Below are 21,076 nucleotides of genomic sequence, written 5' to 3' on the forward strand. Positions count from 1 at the left end.
AGAGCAGGCTGAGGTCACCCATCAGCCTGTGAACGTGTTACTCATAGTGGCCTGCTTGGCAGCACTGTTTTGGGAAAACCATGAAGCAGCAGCTGATTGTGCCTGCATGGCAGCACGTGTGGAACACATGTGTGTGCTGCGGCCTCTTCAGTGAGACAAAGGCACCCAGCAGCAGGGAACGGAGAGGCCCAAATCATCACCAATACTTTCCCCTTGCCGCAAAGACCAGGATGGCCAGAGAAGGAAGGCAGCAGAGGAGATGTAGATCTGGAGCTCTGCAACTTCAACTAGGAGAGGAACCCGGGGAAACCCTCGCAGGGAATCACATCTCTGCCTGGGGGAGCTGCAGAGCTCCCTGAGACTGAGTTACTCCAGCCTGTCCCCAGAAGGGGATGGCCTGCGGCTTTTTGCTCCTTACCTGTAGTTGCTGGGGTTGTTCCAGGCAGGGTAGAACTTGCTTCGGTGCTGTTTCCTGGGGAACGGAAAAGAGGAGAGATGGTAACGCTGCTTAGCCATGTGTGGAGGAAAAGTCTCGTGGCACTCTGTGTGTGCAGGACAACCCCTGAGCAGGTAAGTGGGGGACCTGTGTGGGGCTGAGCAGCCCAAGCCCTGGGCAGCCTTGCCCTGCCCCTGGGCTGTCACTGGCCCCATGCCTTATTGGTGTCATGTTTTTTCTTGTAGTGCTTTTCCCACTCCAAAACGTTTGGCTCCTTCCCCCCAACAGCAATTTTGTACCCTTCTTGCCTTTCTCGTCCAGGTGATTTTGGCACACCAAGCTGCCAACACACGTTTCTCCTTGCAGGAAAGCTCCCTGTGCCTTCCCAAGGCAGCAGGACACTGCCATTCCTCGCTGCCTGAATAGGGTAAGGGGCATTCCTTTTGCTAGCGAACATGTTGCAGGTTGAGAGGTAGCAGAGCTCTTGTCCAACCTAGTGCCACTGTTGCTGCCTTCTCTTGCTATGTCAATTTGCTTTTCTCATCCCTTAAACAAACAGTGTTTTTACCATCATGCATCTGCAGTAGCTGCACTGATTTTAATTTGATGTTATATGACATTGCACTCCACAGTTAAGATGTTCACAGTGACTCTTCAGATTTGTTCTAGACCTCAGCTAAACCCACAAAAAATACTTTTGCTGCAAGGTAGAGATATATTGATACTTTGCAGCTATGGAAGATGTTCTCAGGAAAAGCATCATTTAAACCCCTGTGCGGACTCCTCCATAGCAGCAATGGAGGAACGATTGCCTTTGCTAACACCTTCTCCTATGCTGTAACAAATACATCCGGACATTGAAAGCATTGCAATTTTACTCAAAGAATGCATATCCTGCTAAATTAGCATCAGTGGTATCAAGACATATCCAGGACAATGCTGCCATGTGGTTATGACAGTTTAGATTATTTTTTGCCATTCTTTTCCTTCCTTGTTATAATTCTTTCTGAGTAAAGAGAAACCAGGCTGATATGAGACAAGAGCTGAAGAAAATTTTCCTGACATTTTGGTTTTAGCATTACCTTTACTGTGTTTACTCCTCTAAAGTATTTAATCTGTTTAGGTTTAGGATGTTTATTTTATATTTAAATTGTGTCATTCTTAACTCTCCATATAGGGAACGTTTTGGGATTTTTTTGCCTAGAAGCAAGGAGAACAAATAATAAAACAACATTGTTGATAAGTGTGCGATACTGACAAATGGCCAGTTTGGATCATAAGATCTAAATTTAATCTAAATTAGTTAATATATGAGTTAGGAATAAACATATTTACTCTGAATTAATGTCATTGCAATCATAATTTAATCTAAGTAATTAACAGCAGGCAGCTGGAAGACTAATGTATTTGTGGCTAAAATTCTTGGCACTAACACACTCATAGCTGTCATATTAAAAAAATATTGCAAATCTCAACAGGCATTTGAAAAATAGACCCTGCTTTTCAAGAGCTTTGTAGGACTTCGAAAATCCAAAGTGAGGCAAATTCTATAAACTTTTTTATTCTGATCAATAAAGCTGATGTAGAAAAGGCACATCAAAAAGACAGCGCCTGAAGGAATCCGTTAGTCTCCTCTACGTGAAGGGGAAACCTGACCAATTGTACCAGTTCTCTGCGAAGTCTTCTGCCTCCACTGGTCATTGAGTCCTATAGGCAGCAGTATTTGTTCCACAGTCAATGTAAAGAAATCTAAATTCTTCCTATAACAATGATAATATGAATCTATACTGGCCACAGGCCATGGTTTTGGAGCATTGTTTAGGCTGCCTTCTCAAACTGGATGTTGGGGCAGTAATCCCTTACAGAGTTCATCTCTGGTGTACAACAGCTGTTAGCCTTGTAGAGGCTCTGGCTAACAGATGTCCAGGTGTACCCTTTGGACTCAGGGAGCATCACGTTCGTGGTGACAGCAGAGCACATGAGCTGCAATTGAACCTTGCTGACGCGCTCGTCAAGGGTAACCTGAGCAAAGGTGGCTATTTTATGGCTCTCCTTGCCTAGACCCTGCCTTATGTGTAAGGGAACAGGATGTGTTAATAGATTTAGACATTCACTACCAAGATAAAGAAATGGATGTTACAACCAACGTTATGGAATAACAGACATCTGGCTGCTGGGCAGGGCAGGGCCTTTGACAGTACTATTCAAACAGACACATCCTGCAAAGCTTTTACATTTGCTTAGAATGAAAAAGGTTTCTGGGCAGGTCCATCCTGATGCAAAGCCTGCTTCAGTAAGTGAAAGCCTCACATTGCTTTTGGTAGCTCTCGAGTCAAGATTACCCACATCTTGCTGATACCAAACAACTAACAAACTTGAAGATATCTATACTTATAATTTATAGCTAAAAAATGGTCTGTTGCATGTTGTAGACATTGCTGGAAATACATATGTTCACTCAAAGTAGTCAAGAGACCCACAACCATCTGTTACCAGTTGCAAGCTTAACAGCATCAGTGAAGGTCTTAATTTGGCTCATATATCTGTAACTTTATCTCTGTATTAGCCAGGAGTTCCTGTCCTCTCACAGCTTCATGTCACCACAAAACTCTTCGTACAGTTGCCTTAACTCTACTTCTGCTAACACCTTTGCTCCCTCGTACCAGGGAGGGGCACGTCTGAGCAGAGGCTCTGGCCCACTACTACGAAGTTTGTCATGATGCCAGAAGCAGCAGTAAGCAGCTTAAGGACCGACACCTGCCCTTGCTGTTTGAATAGACCACGGCGCAGCCCTCTGCCACCCAAGCTGGTGGGAAAGTTCCCATTAATTATTTTCAACATGAGGGAACTCCACAAGCCAGCTCAGGTGGTGCTGCTTCCCAGACGGACTGTGCAAGGAGCCTCTGGCCGGCAGGCCCGCAGCAGCACTCCTTTCCTTGGGTGCTGGGGTGAAACTGTCGCACCTTTTGTTGTGACTGTAACAGAGCTTGAATTACCTGGGTGTAGCGTGCAGGTCCGGAAAACTGCTCTTGGAATAGGCTAAATTAGGTTAATCACAAGCACCAGTGATTTTGCATTGTTCCGTGAACAAGAAAAACTGTTGGCTCTCAGGGACATTTTTCGTTGTTAATTAATCAAAATCTAGACGTGCTGAATTGTGTACCACCATTGACCTCCAGCCTCAGCAGCTGCTGAAAGTACTAAGCAATCCATTCACTGCCACAGAATAGCTACCCTGATAAATCCCAAAACAGAAGATAGTGTTTCTTACCTTTCAAAAGGCTCAACACCAGGCTGAGCAACACAGCGAGGAATACACAGCGTCTCATTGCTGCCTCTGTCGCTGCTGCTACTTGCTGCTAAACCTCAGAGAAAGTGCTTTTGTCTTCTGGTGTCAGCTCATTTAAGGTTCCAGCCACAGGTAGAGTTCAGCCCCGAGCTGACGTCATGGTGGCAAATGGCAAATGATAAATGCAAGCTAGGTATTTCTTCCTCCTCAGGCTGGGAGGAGATTACTGGATCTTTAAGCCATAAATGCTTGAGAGCTGTTGACACAAGGAAGTTACTGCTAAATAAACTGATGTGGGAAGTGAAAGCATATCAGCTATCCCCTGCCAGCTCTCCACACTAACACCTTCAGTGCAAATTAAATGGAGGTTACTGTATAATCTGTTCTTAAAGTGGAAGAAGCTGTCCCATCGCGAGGCATGTTAAGTATGCACTTGGAGCAGAGTACCTGGGATCCACATGCTAGCTTCCCTTGCAATAAACTACAGTACAGACAAGCTCTGTGCCTCAGATTCCAATTGTTCTTTCCTTATAAGCGAAATATTATGCCAAAGCACTTCTTACTGCTCAACAGAGTAAAAAAGCAACAAACATCTGCATCCTTAACATCAGAGAAACAGGATTGACCTTGTCCCTTCCGACAGTGATTACGGCTGGTTTGTTTGCTGCCATCTTACGTGTGTTACGGGCTCACTAAGGTGGTGTGGCAAGAGAAGGGGGAGCAGGCAGGGCAGCCCGCGGGTGTTTGGGCGGCAGCCCTCCTTTCCTGAGAGGAAGCCTATTTGTGCCAGGGAGATGCTGGGAAGCAGGGATGATCAGGCTGAAGCAGGAAGCCCACAGCAGATCTAGAAATGAGAAATAGCCCAAAAGACCACAGAGCAGGTGACACAGCTGTTGCACAGGGAATATAGGTGGAAGGTAGAGACTTACTGCATTGCAGGAAGCCTCAGAAAACTGCTAGTGGAGACCAAGATGGGAAAAAAAGATCTCTGCAGGCAAAATCTGGTTTTCCCAACCCTCTTATTTTTAGCTACCTCACCTGCCTGAGTTCTCTAGCTGAATAGTGTGTCTGTTCTGCGTTGTGCTTCAGCAAAATGCACTCCTTTAGACTGTTAGAAACCAGGTGGTCCATGGTCATTTCCAGTTTCTCCTTTTCAGGCCAAGGTATCGTTTCTTTCCCTTCAAAGGTCTGAGTGACCCTGGATCCTGCCACAACTGCCAGTAAAGACTTTCTGTGAAACGAACACAGATTATCTTGTCATTATCAGACATGGACTAGAAGGATGAGCAACCCATTGGTGTCTCCTGCAAAGGCACCTCTCATGGCTGTGGAGCTGGTCTCTTCTGGCAGACTCCAGTGCCAACAACACTGGGTGTCAGGGAGCTGTGGGGCTGAGGGCACTGGGGGACCAGGAGCGGCCAGGGTCCACCCCACCACCCCCAGCCATGGAGCAGGGATGGCCTGCGAGGGAGGCCAGGGTCAGGCAGCCTGGGGCATGCTCAGGGTCCCCACAGCATCCCCTCACTCCAGCCGCCCTCTCAGGCCACCCAGGACCCAGCTCCTGCCCCTGCTGCTGCTTACTCCCCCGCCAGTTGCCCATCCTGGCCGATTCGGTTCCTCCAGGCCCCTCCTTCAGACTCCCTTCTGCCAGGAGCCGACAGAAAAAGGAAGGGTTTGCTACCAGGGCGCTGTGCCCCCCTGCCTCGGCAGCGTCCAGCCTCCACCCCAGGCCACCACCACCCTCCCAGCCTTCCCTTACAGAGGGCAGGAGGCTCCTGAAAACTAAACCCGAATCCTCGTTGGAATGAAGCCCGTCAGTCGTGAGCAGACTGCGCTGTGAGCTGCCGGGGAGACCCAGCGGCCCCGGCCACCAGCCACCCAGGAGCCACCACACACGCTGCAGCTGGAAATCCATGTGCCGAGGAGGACAAACCTGGCTGTGGAGGGTATCTGGCAGAGCTGTATGCCACCGGTCCTCCGGCCATGTCCATCTCCCATATCTAGACTCTTCAGCCATCTCAATATGTCCCGATATTCCAATGCTCCCTCTAGGTACAACTAGACTAATGCAGGTCTTAAAATCTCCCTGTTGGCTCTGAAGCGAGTGTGTAGGACCAGGAGAACTTCCCAGGGTACTATTGAAACCGAGGGTCAGGTCTTCAGCAGGTGTAAATGGTACAGCTTTGTGGGCTACACTGGTATCTACTGGCTGAGTGTGTAGTCCTGCACATTAAAACTCTTTTCTATGGCGAATACACATCAGAAGCTGGTGTATTACCTATATAATTAGAGTTCACTTCCGTTCTTACCTGGATGTTCTTGTTTACCATGATCACAGTTTGGAAGGTGTGAATTATTTGCAATGCAAAAGACACGAGCCTCTCCAGGAAATAATGCACTGATCAGACCTACACTTCCACATACCAGATCTTTTTGACTCTGCTTGCCCCACCCTGTCCCTTTTGCGACACACCAGTGGTCACCACAGACTCTCCTCGGGAAGAAGGAGGGTGACAGGCTGTATGTGCCCCATTGCTTGTCAGTTTGTGGAGGAATTAGTAATTGAGATTTGATGGTTTAGGAGAACAGACATAAAGCAATACCAAAACAGGAAAAATTATGTCATTGAAACGTCAGCAGCTCTAATGCAATTATTAATGAAGTTATTAAACACTTGTTTAAAGCGTACAGTTTAAGCTGTAAAACCAAACTGTTGTGTGTCAAAGCTCAGGTATGGCAATCGAGAACACTGACAAATGATTGTTTACGGAATAAAAACTGTACTATACTTAGCAACACACATAATAGTTTCCTCTTGTCTTCATCTTTATTTATGGCAGGAAAAAGAAGTACCAAAGGTGAAAGACCTTGCTTACCTATTAGAGGGTGCATAGTCCTGTGCAGCCTCGTTATTTAACTGTAAGTTGTGTGTAATCAAGAGGCAATCATGCTGCCAGAAGACATACATTAAAGCAGGAGCAAGTGCCTTTTACAGCTTTTCACATGTGTCTGCTGGATATTTTCTCCCTGTGTATTTTTTCAGTCCTACTCCTTACTAGATTCCTACACATTTGCTATCTCATGTAAATGTGGTTCATCCACTGTATATTACATACACAAGTGGAAAATATGTTGTAATTCTCTAAAAGTTCAAAAAAACCTCCCGAAAGTCTAAACCAAAGTGCTATACCTACAGATTCACCCGCAATCAGGGGAAGCAGTTTGACTTCTTTTCAGGTGGTTCCCAAGCTGGTTGAGGGCCCACACTCGATGGTCTCAGAGACACTGGTATGCAAATCTGAAGTTGGCAGGACTCTTACACATGTTTGTCCATAACTCCAAAGGTCTTTTACCTGGTGTCATGGCAATGTTGTCACCAGTCCTTTTGCACTGCCAATTTCCTTAAAAGATACCAATGTCAGACAGAAAACAGAACAACCTGCAATAGTATTAATAACAAAACTGAGACACTATTAACGGTCCTCTTGCAAATGAACAGGGTCTCAGGATTTTATCAGGTTACTGTCTCCTCTTTTTTCCCACCAGAGTCTTACCAGACAAGGAGCAGGCATATAACACAAATCTGTACTATATCACAGTAGAAAGTAGTATAAAGTTTCAGGATGTAGCAAGCAGCATGTTCTAGACTCACCATTCCTCTGCGAGTGGCACTCCCTTCACCTAGGGCAGCTGCCTAGTGTGGGGTCCTGTGACACTACTGTGAAGGGTGAGGGATATCTTACCATGGGGTGAGCTACCCTCTGCAGGTGCTCGTCTCTTTTCATGGCTAGCAGAGGAGCCAAATGGTGCGTTCAAACTGGCCACCTAACTTTTGGTAAAGCAGATGAATCCCACCTTAGTCTCACCCGATTGCTATCGCAGTTGAGTGTTGTACTCCTCTGGAGCAATATATGAAAAGATTGTCCCAGCTGAACATACCTGCCATTACTCCAGAAGCTCTTCCAAATCATGCCTCTGCCCAGCAGCCTGGGCTGGATGTTGTGTTCATCTGGATTCAAGGTACCCTCCTTCTTCCGCTGAGAGACCCTCAGCTGTATATTCCTCACAGTTCCCAGTGGCACTTACTGAGGTAGGACTGATCTGGCTGTGGTCAGGTCCAGCCTCTCGACCTTGCAAACAGCCCTGCTGCACCAACCTCTCCTGAGGTTTTCTCTCCCTTCAACATGCACTCACACATGAAAACATGTAAATTCACCAATCCCCTTGCAATTTCAGCAGGATGAAAAATTAAATTGGAAAAAAATTAAAATTAAACTGAGTTGCGTAACGCTACTGAAATAAACATATCAGAACACAACTTGTATTTCAGCTGAGCAGAGCTTCATTTAGCACAACAGAACTTACCCATTTCCACTGTGATTTTCATTTTAGTTATTCAATCAATAAGCACAACCAGAAGAACAAAATATTCAATTTCTTATTTCCTAGATTAGATTTCTAATTATAGTAAAAACCTTCTAAAAGTTGTGTATGTATCTCTTTACAGGGAAAGCTAAGACAATAAAAAAGCTGAGACATCACGATATTTAGTTTTATTGTATCCTTTTATAATACTGACTAGAACGCCAGATTTAATAATATTGGATGCAGGTATAAAAATAATCCAACCCTTTAAAATTACATTTTGCTACTACAGTACTGTATAATTAGTGGAGGCTGAAAATATGATACAACTTTAAATAATACTGGTTTGGAAAATGTCCTTAGAAACCCAGCAACATGGAAGCAAACATTCACAGATACAGGGAAGGAAACAGGGCAATGTCAAGGACATAAAGGAGGTTTACATTCAGGTTTATAAAAGAAGCACAAACAAATGCTGAAAATTTACCTTTTGAAACAGAGCTCACAAAAGGTAAGCTTTACTACCGCAATTCTGAAAGCTGCTCAAATAAACCATTATGATTCTACACACCCAATTTGACCTTCTGTTAGGAGAAACTCCTGTAGAATTTAACAGGGCTTAAAACAAATGACCGAGTTTAACAGAATTTCCTTTAAAAAAGGAAACTTTTAGGTATTTATTCTGTTGGGGTGGTTTTTATGTTGTTTGTTTGTTTAAGTAAATCCATCCTAGCAGATTTTATTGGAGACCTTTTATGTCAGGTAAAATTTATGTTCAAAAGAAGTGATCAGTTTTTACTGTATTCCACAGGACTTTTCCATATAGGATTTTGCAGATCTGGGGGCTACCTGCTGCAGTCATTAACCCAAGCAAGACTCCCAACTCTTCTAGCATTTTACCAGAATAAAGGCCAGGAGACTTAGCATTTACATCCTACTTTTGAGGAACATCAGGCACCCTCTCTAGGTTTTCCCTCAACGAGGATATTATGCACATGCAACACAAACCAGACACAGAATAGGTGCCATCCCACATATGCCCTTACAGTATAGAAGCCATACTCACCTTAGACATTTACTTCTGCAAAACAAGCAAGTATATTCCTTTCTTTTTTTTTCTTTTTTTTTTTTTTTATTATTATTTCTTACCCCTAATGGATTTCTGTCCTGCTTTTCAATTTCAGCAGTTCAAGGGAACAAAGAGTTAAGTACACATTGTAAAGCTCCTGGAATCTTACACAGTGCATACCCCTTTTGAAACTGGGAGATCTCGCCTCGTTTCTGAAGGGACAAGTAAGAGTGAACAGCAGAGTAGTTCTTATCTGTGACTGCAGCAAGCACCTCTAAGCCCCTAAAAGATCTGACATGATAGGAAACAGGTTGGCTGATCAGTAAAACACCACCACAAAATTCACATTTATTTTCTTCTCGGGAAGGTGTTTCAGATCTTGAACCTGTTTTGTTCAACCTCACATAATACAGGTCCCGCTACAGAATAAGCATACTTTAAAAAAATAAATACAACATGGAAAGGCAGCAACAGTATCACAGAAATAGGCAGAACACAGAGCCACGGGAATGTACATATGACACACAGGTGACCCTGGTGGTGGAATTATTCAGGCCTAAAAACCCCACTTGATTAAAGTCCATAGGAGAGTTACTATAGTTGATGCTGGATTAGGTCCTTTGTGTGTGAAGAGGAAAAAACATTAGTCAGCATAGGAAGAGCATTTAAGTAAAATGCATCTGTTCTTGTTAATTTAAGGAAGAAAACTAAGGTTTAAACATCACTATGAGGGAACGAGAAGTCCAGCTGGATTTGGAATGGGTATGGCCATTGACCAGCATTAGAGACAAGTCCTGGGGAAGCACTTGGTGTCTGCAGCAATTCCCAAGCCCACTCTGCTGCTCACTCAGGTCCTGGCAACAACAATAAGTATTGGCACAAGCAATTCCACAATGACAAACACCTCTCTCTAACTGCAATTTATTGCTATTTTTCAAAGCCTTTTACTACCGCTCAGTGTGGAGGCAAATAGCTTTTAGAAGGCTGGCCACAGCAGGTGACTCAGTGACTGATAGCGGGACATAGGGGAAATGCCACAACAGCAATGAGATTCACTGCTGCCACGTTACCGAATGCTTTAAATATGGAGGGCAAAGGGCATTGAAATGCCCCTGTCCTGTTTTTCCCCCATATAGCCCAATTCAGTGCTGTGAGGTTTCAACATTATGCAAAAGGCCTCTTATTTTTCCAGCGCAGCTGGGAGGGCTGGCCATGGAGAGCAGCGGTGCGTGGCAGGGACACAGGAAGGCTGTGCGCACGAGTTTGAATAATCCCTCGAATCTGCATTTTGCTGCTCTGTTCACTGGGATTGCCTCTCCTAGGCTGACTGCCAGAGGTACTTCTGCGGGTGAGTGGCTTCTGTCAGGACAACTAGCAGAGCATCATAGCAGCAAACGCACACCTCCTACATCTTTTACTATCAAGCAACAGAATTAGCATTTTTTCCAAAGTTAATCAGAAATACCCCACATCACTGCCCATAGGTCCTTGCTGACTGCTCCTCTAGCTTTCCACCACAGCCACAGCAGATTTCTGTGCAGTGTTGATACAGTTTTTCTTCCTTTCCCCACACCTGGCTGAACCACTTGCATCCTCCTTACAAGAAACATGCCACTTCTATCTTAACCCCTTGGACAGGGGACAGCAATTCCCCTTGGCAAAAACATCCAGTGTGCTCAAAATCTGCAATTTGGGGGAGCTAAAAGTAATCTAAATAGTCTAAGAAATAAGAGGCATCCGCATTTGAAAGTGGGCTTGAGGGCACGTGGAGACTTCTCACATCAGTCAGGAGGAACAAGCTCCACTCCACTGCCAGAAGGTGCTTCATTTTTGGCAGACAGAGGATCCTGGTAGCAGCTTTAACAGGCAAGTTGCACAGAAACAGGTCACATCCCTGCTGTGGCTGGGCAAGCCCACTGCTGCTGGGACATAAGCATTAATGTAAGTATCGTAAGTTCTGGCAAGACACACTGCACTGCACCCACCTCTTTTGCCGTAGTGGAGCTGGGAGACAGTGGGGCTTGGGTGAAGGCGGAAGCAACGCAGCATGGGGAGCGGCTGTGCTGGGGGAGAACTGGGTGCTGAATCACCCCAGGCAGCATCTGCTGGTTCCGCAAAGATTTCCTGGTATCACTGTGTGGCAAAGTACCTGCACTCACCCCGGTGCCAACTCCTGCCTGAATCCTCTCCTGCCGGCTGGGCAGGGCCTCCTAGGACACCCAGAGAAGGTGCTGCTGGTCGGGAGAGACCCCTTTCCTCCCTCTGTGGACTATGCATTGGCTCTGCGACTCCCTTCCTGCCAAGGCTAACAAGAAGATCAGGCTGCAATGAATGAATTCTCATAAGAAATTTCCAAATGTTTACCTTTTTTGGCAGAGAGAAAATTTCTGTGCATTAAAGTGCTCTCTTTTGGGAAAGGCCAAGTTTTGCAGTCCTCACTCAGAAAATCCTGCTGGGTTTACTGAGACCCTTTCACTTCAGATACAACATTAAGAAGCAGCTGAAAATCATTAAGACATGAAAATTAATTACTTGCAAACTTTTGTGTGATCTCAGTTAGGAATAGTCCTATCTCATTTCCACTCAAATCACTTGCAATTTGCTATTTGCTGTGAGATACAGACCAGGAGTTTTGTTCATATAGTCCATGTTATTCTTTATATAGAAGGATTGATCTGCAATTGTGAGCTGATATTTCCTACTTTGTCCTTTGTACTTGGCACACACAGGTAAATTGCCCAGTCTTTCAACTAACCAAGCAATTAAACATATTTGCCTGTAAGCATGTGCCTGAAGTCTTCCTTACCTGACAAAATGCTGCCATGTGGTTAAATCCTACCATCATTGCTGGGACTCTCCTCCTTCTTGCTAAGCCACTTTAGTAAAAAGGGACAGAGCCCAGTGCTCATCTACATACTTTGGATTTAGATTCAGCATCATTCGCATCTTCTCCATTTCTTTTCTAACACAGACAAAACCCTCCTCCATACCATGGGAAAAAGGCAGTCCTTTCTGTCCTGGGCACTCTCAAAATCAGAGGCAACTCACCCACACAGAAACAACCTGCCAATGTCCTCTTTGATGGATCCCACCGCATAACAGAGTCAAGCCCTTAGTAACCATAATCCAACAAATCTTGTGCAATTAAGATACCAGGTGCTAATGAAAGGGAGAAGAATATCGTTCATGGACTGGAAACACCGATCCATGTGGCAGGAATCCTAATTCTTGTGCTTTACCTGTTACACTATTTTGGATACTGTAGCTACAGTTTTCCTTAAATATAACTCCTTTAGGCAGCTGTACTTCCCATGAGCATCCAGTCATTTCCTCCCTACAGCTGAGACAAGCCACATACTACCACCTGCGAGGTTGATTATGGATCAGACAGCATGAAGCTGCATGCAACGTCACCATAAGGCAACATAAGAGCAAGGGATACTGCCCCAGGGATCCATAAAGATCTGGGTTTTTGCAAGCCTACACTGCTGCTTCTACATAGTAGATAAGGGGTGAGGCATAAAAAGACACTGTGTTTTTGTGCTATGGCTGCTGCATCAAACTATATCTTCTCAAGCACATTTGTGGTGCCTTTCCTGCCTTGCAGTTTTGAGAAAATAGACGTGAATGTGAGCAGGGACCAGAAACCTCTTATCCCACATAGCTAAAGACTGCCTGCTGCTAGCTCCCCTTCCTCTGGGTAGCTGTTGCACACTTTTGACAGGGAACACAACAGCCTTCAAAGTGCTGGGAAAGGATCTGGGAACTCACATCATCTGTAGGACACAAGTACCTGCTCACTGATGGAGGGCTCCTCGTCAACCCCAGGGTTGCCTCCCGTGAGCAACCACACAACATATCACATCTGAACTGCTGCTCTTACTTGGGGTTAGGCACTTCGGGAGATGCATCCTGTGGCCCTTAGTGCTTCAGTGGGATGAGCTACCTTATGAACTTAGTTGTAGGCACTGTGTCTTTTCAAGCATGGCCAGGAGAAGGGAATATCAGAGGGTATGTGCCCTTCAGAGAAACTAGCTTATGTACGCACTACAGAGATGGTGGGTTAATGGCTAAGGAATTGTGCTATTTGTTACCCTCGTACAAGCAGCCACCTTGAATTAAAAGCACAGTCACATTCAGGGGAAGGATCTGTATTTGGACAGGGTTTGGATGCCTCAGGGTAATACCCAGAAAAGATAAGCAGTAAATATACTTCATTAATAAGATCTCTTGCAACACCCAGCTCAGAATACAGTCCATGAGCTTTCAATCTGATCTTTGGTAAGAAATGTAATAACTTATGTTTTTCAGCTTTTGCCAAGATGATTAGTACGTGGAAGCCTGTCTGGTCTGAACCACTCAAAACTTGGATGGGAGAAAGCAAAACACTCCGACATAAGTGATCTTTGCTCCACTAGGACTGAAAGCATCATGGTTTTCTCTCCTTTACATGCAATTGACTGCAGCGAGCCTTATTTTCCAATGTACTGAAAGCCTCTACAGCTCCTACAGAAGTCAAGGTGGGCTGTGGAGGCTTGAAAACTATGTCCCACCTGCAATGCCCAGAATTCAGATTCCACTTCCCAGCCAGGGCTATAGAATTATTGCTCCTTCCCAAATTCCTCATAAGGAGCATGCTGAATTCCCAGCTCATCTTTTTCTTCCCTGTGAGCAATTATTTAGCATTATATTGCTGTTTCTACACTTAAATCCCTGCAGGGAAACAGAGCCCCATAAGATCCTATATGGAAGCACTATGATGATGCGTAGTAACATCACTTCTGGACAACGCTGGTTGACAAAACAACATACTTGGACTCTTCCCTACATATAGGAAGTTTCCAAAGCGGCACACAGGATCAATTGAGTTTTCTTTCAGGTAAAATTGCAGTGGTATGACTAACTTTTTGGAGATGATCAACCCATGAATTCAGCCAACATGGCCAGGCACCAGGCTTCAGCAAGGATCCAGTCATCTGGAGAACCTCGACCAGTAAGAAGGTAAGGGCCAGAGGATAAGCCAGCTTTTCTGTCATGTATAAAATGGAAAGCAATGCAGCAATATAGAAGGGAGTGCACAAACTTGTCCTACCAGAAGCAGTTGCACAGCAAATCTTTGCATGAAGGTTGGCTAAAAAGACAAGCACGGTCTACAGTGAAGAAGATCTGTAAACAAAACACTCCCTAGTGGTATTCAATGCAGAGTGCTGGGCACAGTTCGTCTGCCTGTACTGATCCATGCTTGCCATGTAGCGTAAAGAGTGAAGAAGCAGCACAGAACAAAACTGGAGTACATGTGTTAACTTCCATCTGGGTCTTTTAGTGATGTGCACCTTGAGCCTCTCCCTCCTCCTCTTCCTTCTCTCTGCTGCTCAGCAAGTATAGCCATCCGTCAGGGCAGCAATGCTCAACATGAAGTTCAAAGTCCTTCCTGTTGAACGGGAAGAGTAAGATTGATGTAGGCTGAACTGCCCAGGAGACAGATTGTACCTGGGGATCAAGGGCCATAAAGCTGTGTCAATCTTCCACTCCCTGTCCTCACTGCTAGAAATAGTCTCTTCTTCTGGTTTCGTCACTAATGAAGGATGGATTGTATTGTCCAGGGTAGATGCATGAATGTCGAGATCCAGGCAAACCAGTGTAGGGAGGATAAAGTCCATTTCTTTCCAGTTCAGGATTTCTCAGTCCAGTTGGCTGTATTAGCAAAAAAGTAAATAAAAAGGGTCTTATTCTCACAGTCATATCCTCCTTCAGGCACCGCCTTACCACCTTTCCCAGCAGTTATTTCAGTAGCTAGAAGGAACTATGTGATCACTAATGATTTCTATAACCTAGAACGATTTTTACCGTGGGAGTTATGCATTGCATGAAGGGATTATTCTGATGCAATCTAGTTTCGACATCTTGCCAATTAGCAGACTTAAAGTTTACCTAGCTTCATCAAGTGCAGTCTAAGTGCACAGTTAATTTTTAATCCAAGAGAATTGTGCTGATAAATTCAGGTATTGAAACAACTCTCATGAAAAGGATATTTTCCCAGAGCCATCCTTAAAGAAAATGTTTCTAGAAAATTAAAGTTAGTCTCCTGCTTTGAGTATTACCTGGGAGCACCTCTCTCCCCATTAACCACAGGTACCTGCCCTGCCAACACAGACACTTGAATTATATGTCAAATACAAAGTGATCCAACCTTCCTTTCTCTTCCCTTTTCTTACTTAAGTAAAACTCCTGGGGACACTTGGTTGAGGAACTTTGGTGTCTAAGACCAAGACTGTACAGTCCTTTCACCCAGTAAATAACACCAAGCCACCTGCTTTGATCTGTTACAGAACAGATCCATGCAAAGCCCTTATTACCCACTGCTCACTAAAAAGCTCCCCTTTCTAGTTGCCAGCATAATAAAAGTCTTAAAAAATGTTTAGGAAATGCATTTACATTTCCAAATCTCTCATTCATACTGGGGGATTGATTATTATCAGGAAGGAGGATTATTTCCCTTCATGCTGTGCAATGCAGTAAACTTTCTTACTGAAAAACTTAAAATACAAGCCAGAAAAAAAAAAACATTGCTCACTGTTCTTTACTCTGGAAAGCATGAGCCCAGAAGGTGTGTGGTTTGGGTGAAATCCTGCAACCTTCACTTCCATGAGTAACCCCCTAACATCTCAAGGACTTCCAGTATGCTGCTGTAGATTAGTGACAGGTGATGCACCAGCATCACAGCTCTGGATACAGACATTAGCACATGGTACCAACCATGATAGCAGGTCTTCTGCTTGTGTCTTTCTGTACTCTGCACAACCTATTACTCCTCCACCACTTCTTCCCTGTCACTTGTTCCCTCAGAGCTGAAAGAATGCTCCTTATGCACCCTTCTTGCTGCAAGAAGGGACCTGCACCCTGCAGAGGGGAGGAATGGAAGAAAAGAGTGACCTCTTTAAGAAAAGAATGACCTCTTTTCTACCTCACCTCAGTGACCTCACCTCAGTGAGCAGCATTTTCCCATCTTGGGGTGAAGTCCCCTATGCAGAGGTCTCAAACTCCCAACATCATCAGTGAGGGTGACAAGAGAAAACTACCCACAGGGATCCCTAGCAGTTTGTCCAAAACCTTTAACTGTTCTTCTCTACTCTAGGAATGGTATTTTCGGGCGTATACCAAAACATTTCTAGATATTTCCCTAGCAATCTTCCTAATGACATCTCTTTGTGGTATTCACCATGTGTAATAGCTAGAGTCCATAGGATTCCCAGTGCTTTGCTGTCTATAGAAGTCATTAGCTTTGCTCTTTTATTTTGCAAGAAAGGGATCTGTACTTCCAAAACTAAAGGAATATGTCTTTCCTGTATCAGGCACGAAGAGTTAATAGTTAAACTATAGATAAATACCGAATAATACACATCCGTCATCTGCAACAGGTTCTTGGTGCTTCCATTCTCCTGCATCTCTATGGTCTCTCTGCCCCACTCCTGTGTGCGGGGGTTCTTTGGATATTCAGCATATGGTGACATCTGGAAATCCCCACTCTTGAAAATGAGTTTACTTATGTCATTTTTATTCTTCCTGTTTATAAAAAAAATGAAGGAGAGTGAAAACAGGCAACTGACCCTGTTATCTTGTATTCACTTCTGTCACGATCTCAAGAGATTTACTTCATGTTTTGAACCTTGACTGGGAACAAAGATCACCGCAGAGGGGCTACAGTCCGATCTTTTGCTCGGAGTCAAAATCAGGTATGAGGTCAGATCACACTAGCCAGGGCATTATCTGGTGGGATTTAGGATGGAGATGGCATAACATCTCTAAGCAACCTGTTCCACTGCCTTACTATCTTCTTGGTGAGTTTTTCCCTACATTCAGTTTGAACCTCTCCTGTTCCAATATATGCCTGTTGTCTCAAAACTGTGTGTGTTCACCTAAGTCAATGCAAAAGTCATGGAAATTTAGGAAGAAAAAACCCTGTATGGGAGCCCCCATGCTATTCAAGTCTCCAAGTGCTTAACTATAGCACTTCCAGGCAGTATGTGAATTCCTAAGAAGGAAGACCTGCAAGAGGCCAGTCTGAATGGCACCAAATGCCCTACATGACTACAATGTTGTATGAGTGGGCTTTGGCGACACTTCCAGTTCAAAGCTGAGTACCCTCCAGGAAGTCACACAACCGGCATCCTGGGGCCCGGGGGTGACCTGGCCATCACACCTCCTGGCTGGGGCTTGCTGGGGCTTCCCTGGCTCAAAACACAAGGGAATAAGCGCACACCACTGTGCCAACCAAACCACCACCACGTCTATGTCACTGATAAATCCAGCTGCTGACTTTAATCAGAGAGCTTTGAAATCCTAGATCTGGCGGCTGGAATGGGGGGAGAGAGTGTTACTGCAAGGCAACCCTTTTCATGATATATGAATCACGAAGCAGATCTTCCTCAGCAAGAAAATCTTGCCTCTAGTCTGAAGCTACCGGCTGGTACAGGAACTATGTGTGTACATGCATGTGTGCATCTGAGAGGGAGAGACACAAAATGAGAGCACATGCAGGACTTGTCAGTAAAAGGAAATAAAAATAGCCTTAAATACACTCAAACCCCACTGGAGCAATGGCCAGTAACCCCTCCTGTTGCCTAAGCTTCTCCTTTCTACTTAGCTTGCATTTTTGGAGACTGTTCCCTGGCTGCTTTACAGCTCTAAGTGGGAAGGACTCCTTTGACTCTCCATCCTTAGAGGACATGATTGCCAGGCACATCTTTAAAGATGCCCAGTTTGATTTTTTAGCCTGGTTACGGGGGGGGGGGGGGGGGGGGGGGCGGGGGGGCGGGGAATACCCCAAATGAAAGCACAATCTAACACTTCAGTATCTCTGATTAATCCATTTGCTTAGCGATCCTATGTTTTCACCTATGTTTTGGTCCTTCAGGGTTCACGTGTGGAGCACTAAGTGTGGTGTAACCTGCTGAGAGGATGCCACTGATAAGCCAGGGCTGGCGGTGGTACCTACCGGCAGCAGGTGACGATCAGTGCTATGCCCATGATGAGCAGAAGTCCCCCTCCTGCAGCCGCGATCACCACAGTGATGAGCTGATATGCTACAGATGGGAAAGACAGACTCACTTAGAAACAGCAATGTAGTTGTAAATACTAATGTAAACACCTCCACAGTCCTCATGCAAAGGGATCAACTGCTTATTTCCCATCTTCCCTCCCTCTGTAAGCAATTTGCCTTAAATTTTCGAGTGAAATGGATGAGTTGGGGATCTCTTGCTGAAGGAAGAACAAGCTATTGTTCCCCCAGGAGACAGATTCACTTCACTGATAGACCAGAATAATTCAAATGGTATTACATGGATTCACCTCTGAGTATCTTGCTTCAAGAATTCCCACTATATGTGCTATCATGACAGGGCATCCAGAGAAAGGAGATCTCCTTTCCTTAGGAAATAACATTAAGTCAACTTTGTCAAAGAAGTTCAACAAAATAATTTTCAACAGAAAATGAAGAAACAAAAACCACTGACAAGAGTAGCATGTACCTACTGCATTTTAGACTTAGTCATTTGCAATTACTTGTTTCAAATCTCTCATTTCTGACACTGTGGAAATTAAAAAAAAAACCAAAATTCAGTACTTACGGTTTCCACAGTTGAATCCACCTAAGCCAAATGGGCAGCTGGTAACAGAAAACAACAGGGAGTTTCAGCGGCTTAGTTGTGCCAACAGGACACCAAAGCAACAATAAGAAGAATGGTGGGGTAGGAGGAGGGCAGAACAGTCACCATACCTCACACAGGTCTCATTTTCCAGTTTATATCCGTCTTCACAGGCTGAAAACAGAGGAGAGAAGGGCCATGAGCACCGCATAGTGGCGCAGGGGCAGCAGCATTTCCCATCACCGCTTCCCACCACAGCCTCACCCCAAACAAACTTGGGGACCAACAAGCTGGTCTTCACTGCTGGCACAGCAGGAACACGGTGCATTTTAGTGTGATGCAATATCTCCTCCGGTTTAAGTGAAACACCGTGCACTGAAATTCACCTCCCGCTGGCTTTGATGGGACCATTTCAGGACTTCCCAGCAAAGCCAGCCTGCAGCCTAGCACAGGGTGGGCAGCTGGTCAAGTAATTCCCAGTAGAACCTCTTCTTGTCCAAATGGAAACCCGCTGCACACTTGTACCGCTTCCCACAAAGCAGCAGTGTAAAAAGAACTGCAAGTGCCTCCAGTTTTTGGTTTGAAATCTCATTTGAACAGTGCTACTTTATCATTGATGCACATTATTAATTACTGTTAAATGTAAGTATTGCAACAAAGTATTATGCAAACACAGTTGGGGTAACCCAAAGTGCTATATTATGTTTTGTCTCGTGTCATCCTTTTTTCTTGTCTTTCAAATTCAGAGCCAAATCAAATTTTGAAATATATTTTACTACAGAATAGAAATTAAATTTACTGGTCTAAAAAACCCAGAAAACTGCTATGTACAAAATATTGGTGAAAAACTGAAACCATTGCTTCAAAATAAAATAATTTCTGTGCTTATCTCATCACCTGATTTATCTGAGAATATTACAATACCCTTCTGATGAACAGCAAAGGTGATGACACATTGGACATAAAATTATAAGCTTCAAACTACTGATGAGATCACTGCTTTTCTCAGCAATAATCCCACCAGAGCTCAGGTAGATCTGCTGCCTTTTGCAGAGGCAGCGAAGGTGGTCGCTCAAAGAATGGAGCAGCAGTGACATAGACGGAGTCACTTTGGGCAGGGGGACAACCAGGACGAGCACGTGCAGCAGTGCAGCAGCCCTTGGGGGTCTGCAAGACATTGCACCGGAGTCTGAGAAACCCCTGCAGCACACTCCACGGGGAATAAAACCAGACTGTTACGTGGAAACAAAAATGCTCATGGATCTTTTTTCCCCTTAAACACTATATGCTTAAAACTGGTGTGGCAGCAGCTCTCAAGCCCTCTTCCCTCTGCCTTGCACTCTAACTGTAGGGATAACCTGCAGCCAAAAGTTCGGGCGCTCTCTAACCCCAGCAGGCACAAGGTGTTCTGCAGGGAGAAAAGAGCGTTTCAGCAGAGGTCCCAGCTAAATCAGAGCAAAACCCTCACCTCCTCCTCCGCTGCTCCCAGTACACCAGATGCCTCTTCCCCTCTGGCACAGCCAGTAACTGTATTTTCAGAAACACTCAGCACAGGAGGGGAGAAAGTAAGAAAAGGACAAACGTGTAACGTTGTCTGTTAGGGTGGGCTGGCAATATCACAGCAAACCGAGAGAGAGCACTAGTATCTTGCGGCTCTTCCAGCACCAATAACAAGAGATACTGATGCCAGCAGGGAGCAATGTGGTATGACCTCCTCCTCATAATATAGGTCACAGAACTTCCCTAAATTTAATTCCAGTTTCAAATCAAATAATTGAACTGGAGCTACATTTTAGAGAACCATCCAAGTTTGATTTTAATATTTTCAGTGACGGACAATCAACCACAACCCTGGGTCAGATGCTCATAAAGTTAATTTCCCCAGCCATTAAAAACATTCACCTTCTTTCTGGTCTGAATTATTCCAGTGTCAGATTCCAGCCTTTGGATGTTTACTTGCTAGATTGGAAAAGGTTATATGATTACATTTCTCCTTTTCACCACCAAATCACTCCTTTGCCTTTAATAATGTGCACTGAGATCTTTGAGTCTTCCTGGTTATTGCAGCTTTTCTCTGAACGCTCACAGGTTCTCTTTGACCCTTTTGATTTCTGGTTCCCAGAAATAGATGCTGCAAGGCCAGGGATAACAAAACTTTCCCTCTTCTGCCTGCCCGTGACCCCTAAATGCACCCAGGAACTGTATTAGCCTTACAAGCCAGAGCTGGGGACCTCTTTTTACTGGCCAGACCCCCTTCACAGCTCTGTCCAAGT

General features: G+C 44.8%; 2 protein-coding genes across 6 annotated transcripts in view; both read right to left on the reverse strand.

The window, feature by feature from the left end:
* The window catches only part of MUC13 (mucin 13, cell surface associated), a 30,270-nt gene extending 26,304 nt beyond the window's left edge, over positions 1-3,966 (reverse strand). Inside the window, exons 1-2 of the mRNA XM_005431788.2 lie at positions 3,708-3,966; positions 419-472 (exon numbers count right to left, since the gene is read on the reverse strand). Of these exons, the coding sequence (XP_005431845.2) occupies positions 419-472; positions 3,708-3,765 (112 nt within the window). The 5' untranslated portion in view covers positions 3,766-3,966. The remainder of the gene's footprint in view (positions 1-418; positions 473-3,707) is intronic.
* Positions 3,967-8,263: 4,297 nt separating this feature from the next.
* Positions 8,264-21,076, reverse strand: part of HEG1 (heart development protein with EGF like domains 1) — a 59,410-nt gene continuing 46,597 nt past the window's right edge. For all 5 annotated transcript variants that reach the window (XM_055718420.1, XM_055718421.1, XM_055718419.1 and 2 more), the window contains 5 exons: positions 18,935-18,977; positions 18,786-18,823; positions 18,155-18,242; positions 16,548-16,722; positions 8,264-14,853 (listed from right to left, as the gene is read on the reverse strand). In XM_055718420.1, coding sequence (XP_055574395.1) covers positions 14,704-14,853; positions 16,548-16,722; positions 18,155-18,242; positions 18,786-18,823; positions 18,935-18,977 — 494 coding nt within the window. In that variant the 3' untranslated portion in view covers positions 8,264-14,703. The remainder of the gene's footprint in view (positions 14,854-16,547; positions 16,723-18,154; positions 18,243-18,785; positions 18,824-18,934; positions 18,978-21,076) is intronic.

Source organism: Falco cherrug, chromosome 8 (genome assembly GCF_023634085.1).
Source record: "Falco cherrug isolate bFalChe1 chromosome 8, bFalChe1.pri, whole genome shotgun sequence".
Taxonomy (NCBI): domain Eukaryota; kingdom Metazoa; phylum Chordata; class Aves; order Falconiformes; family Falconidae; genus Falco; species Falco cherrug.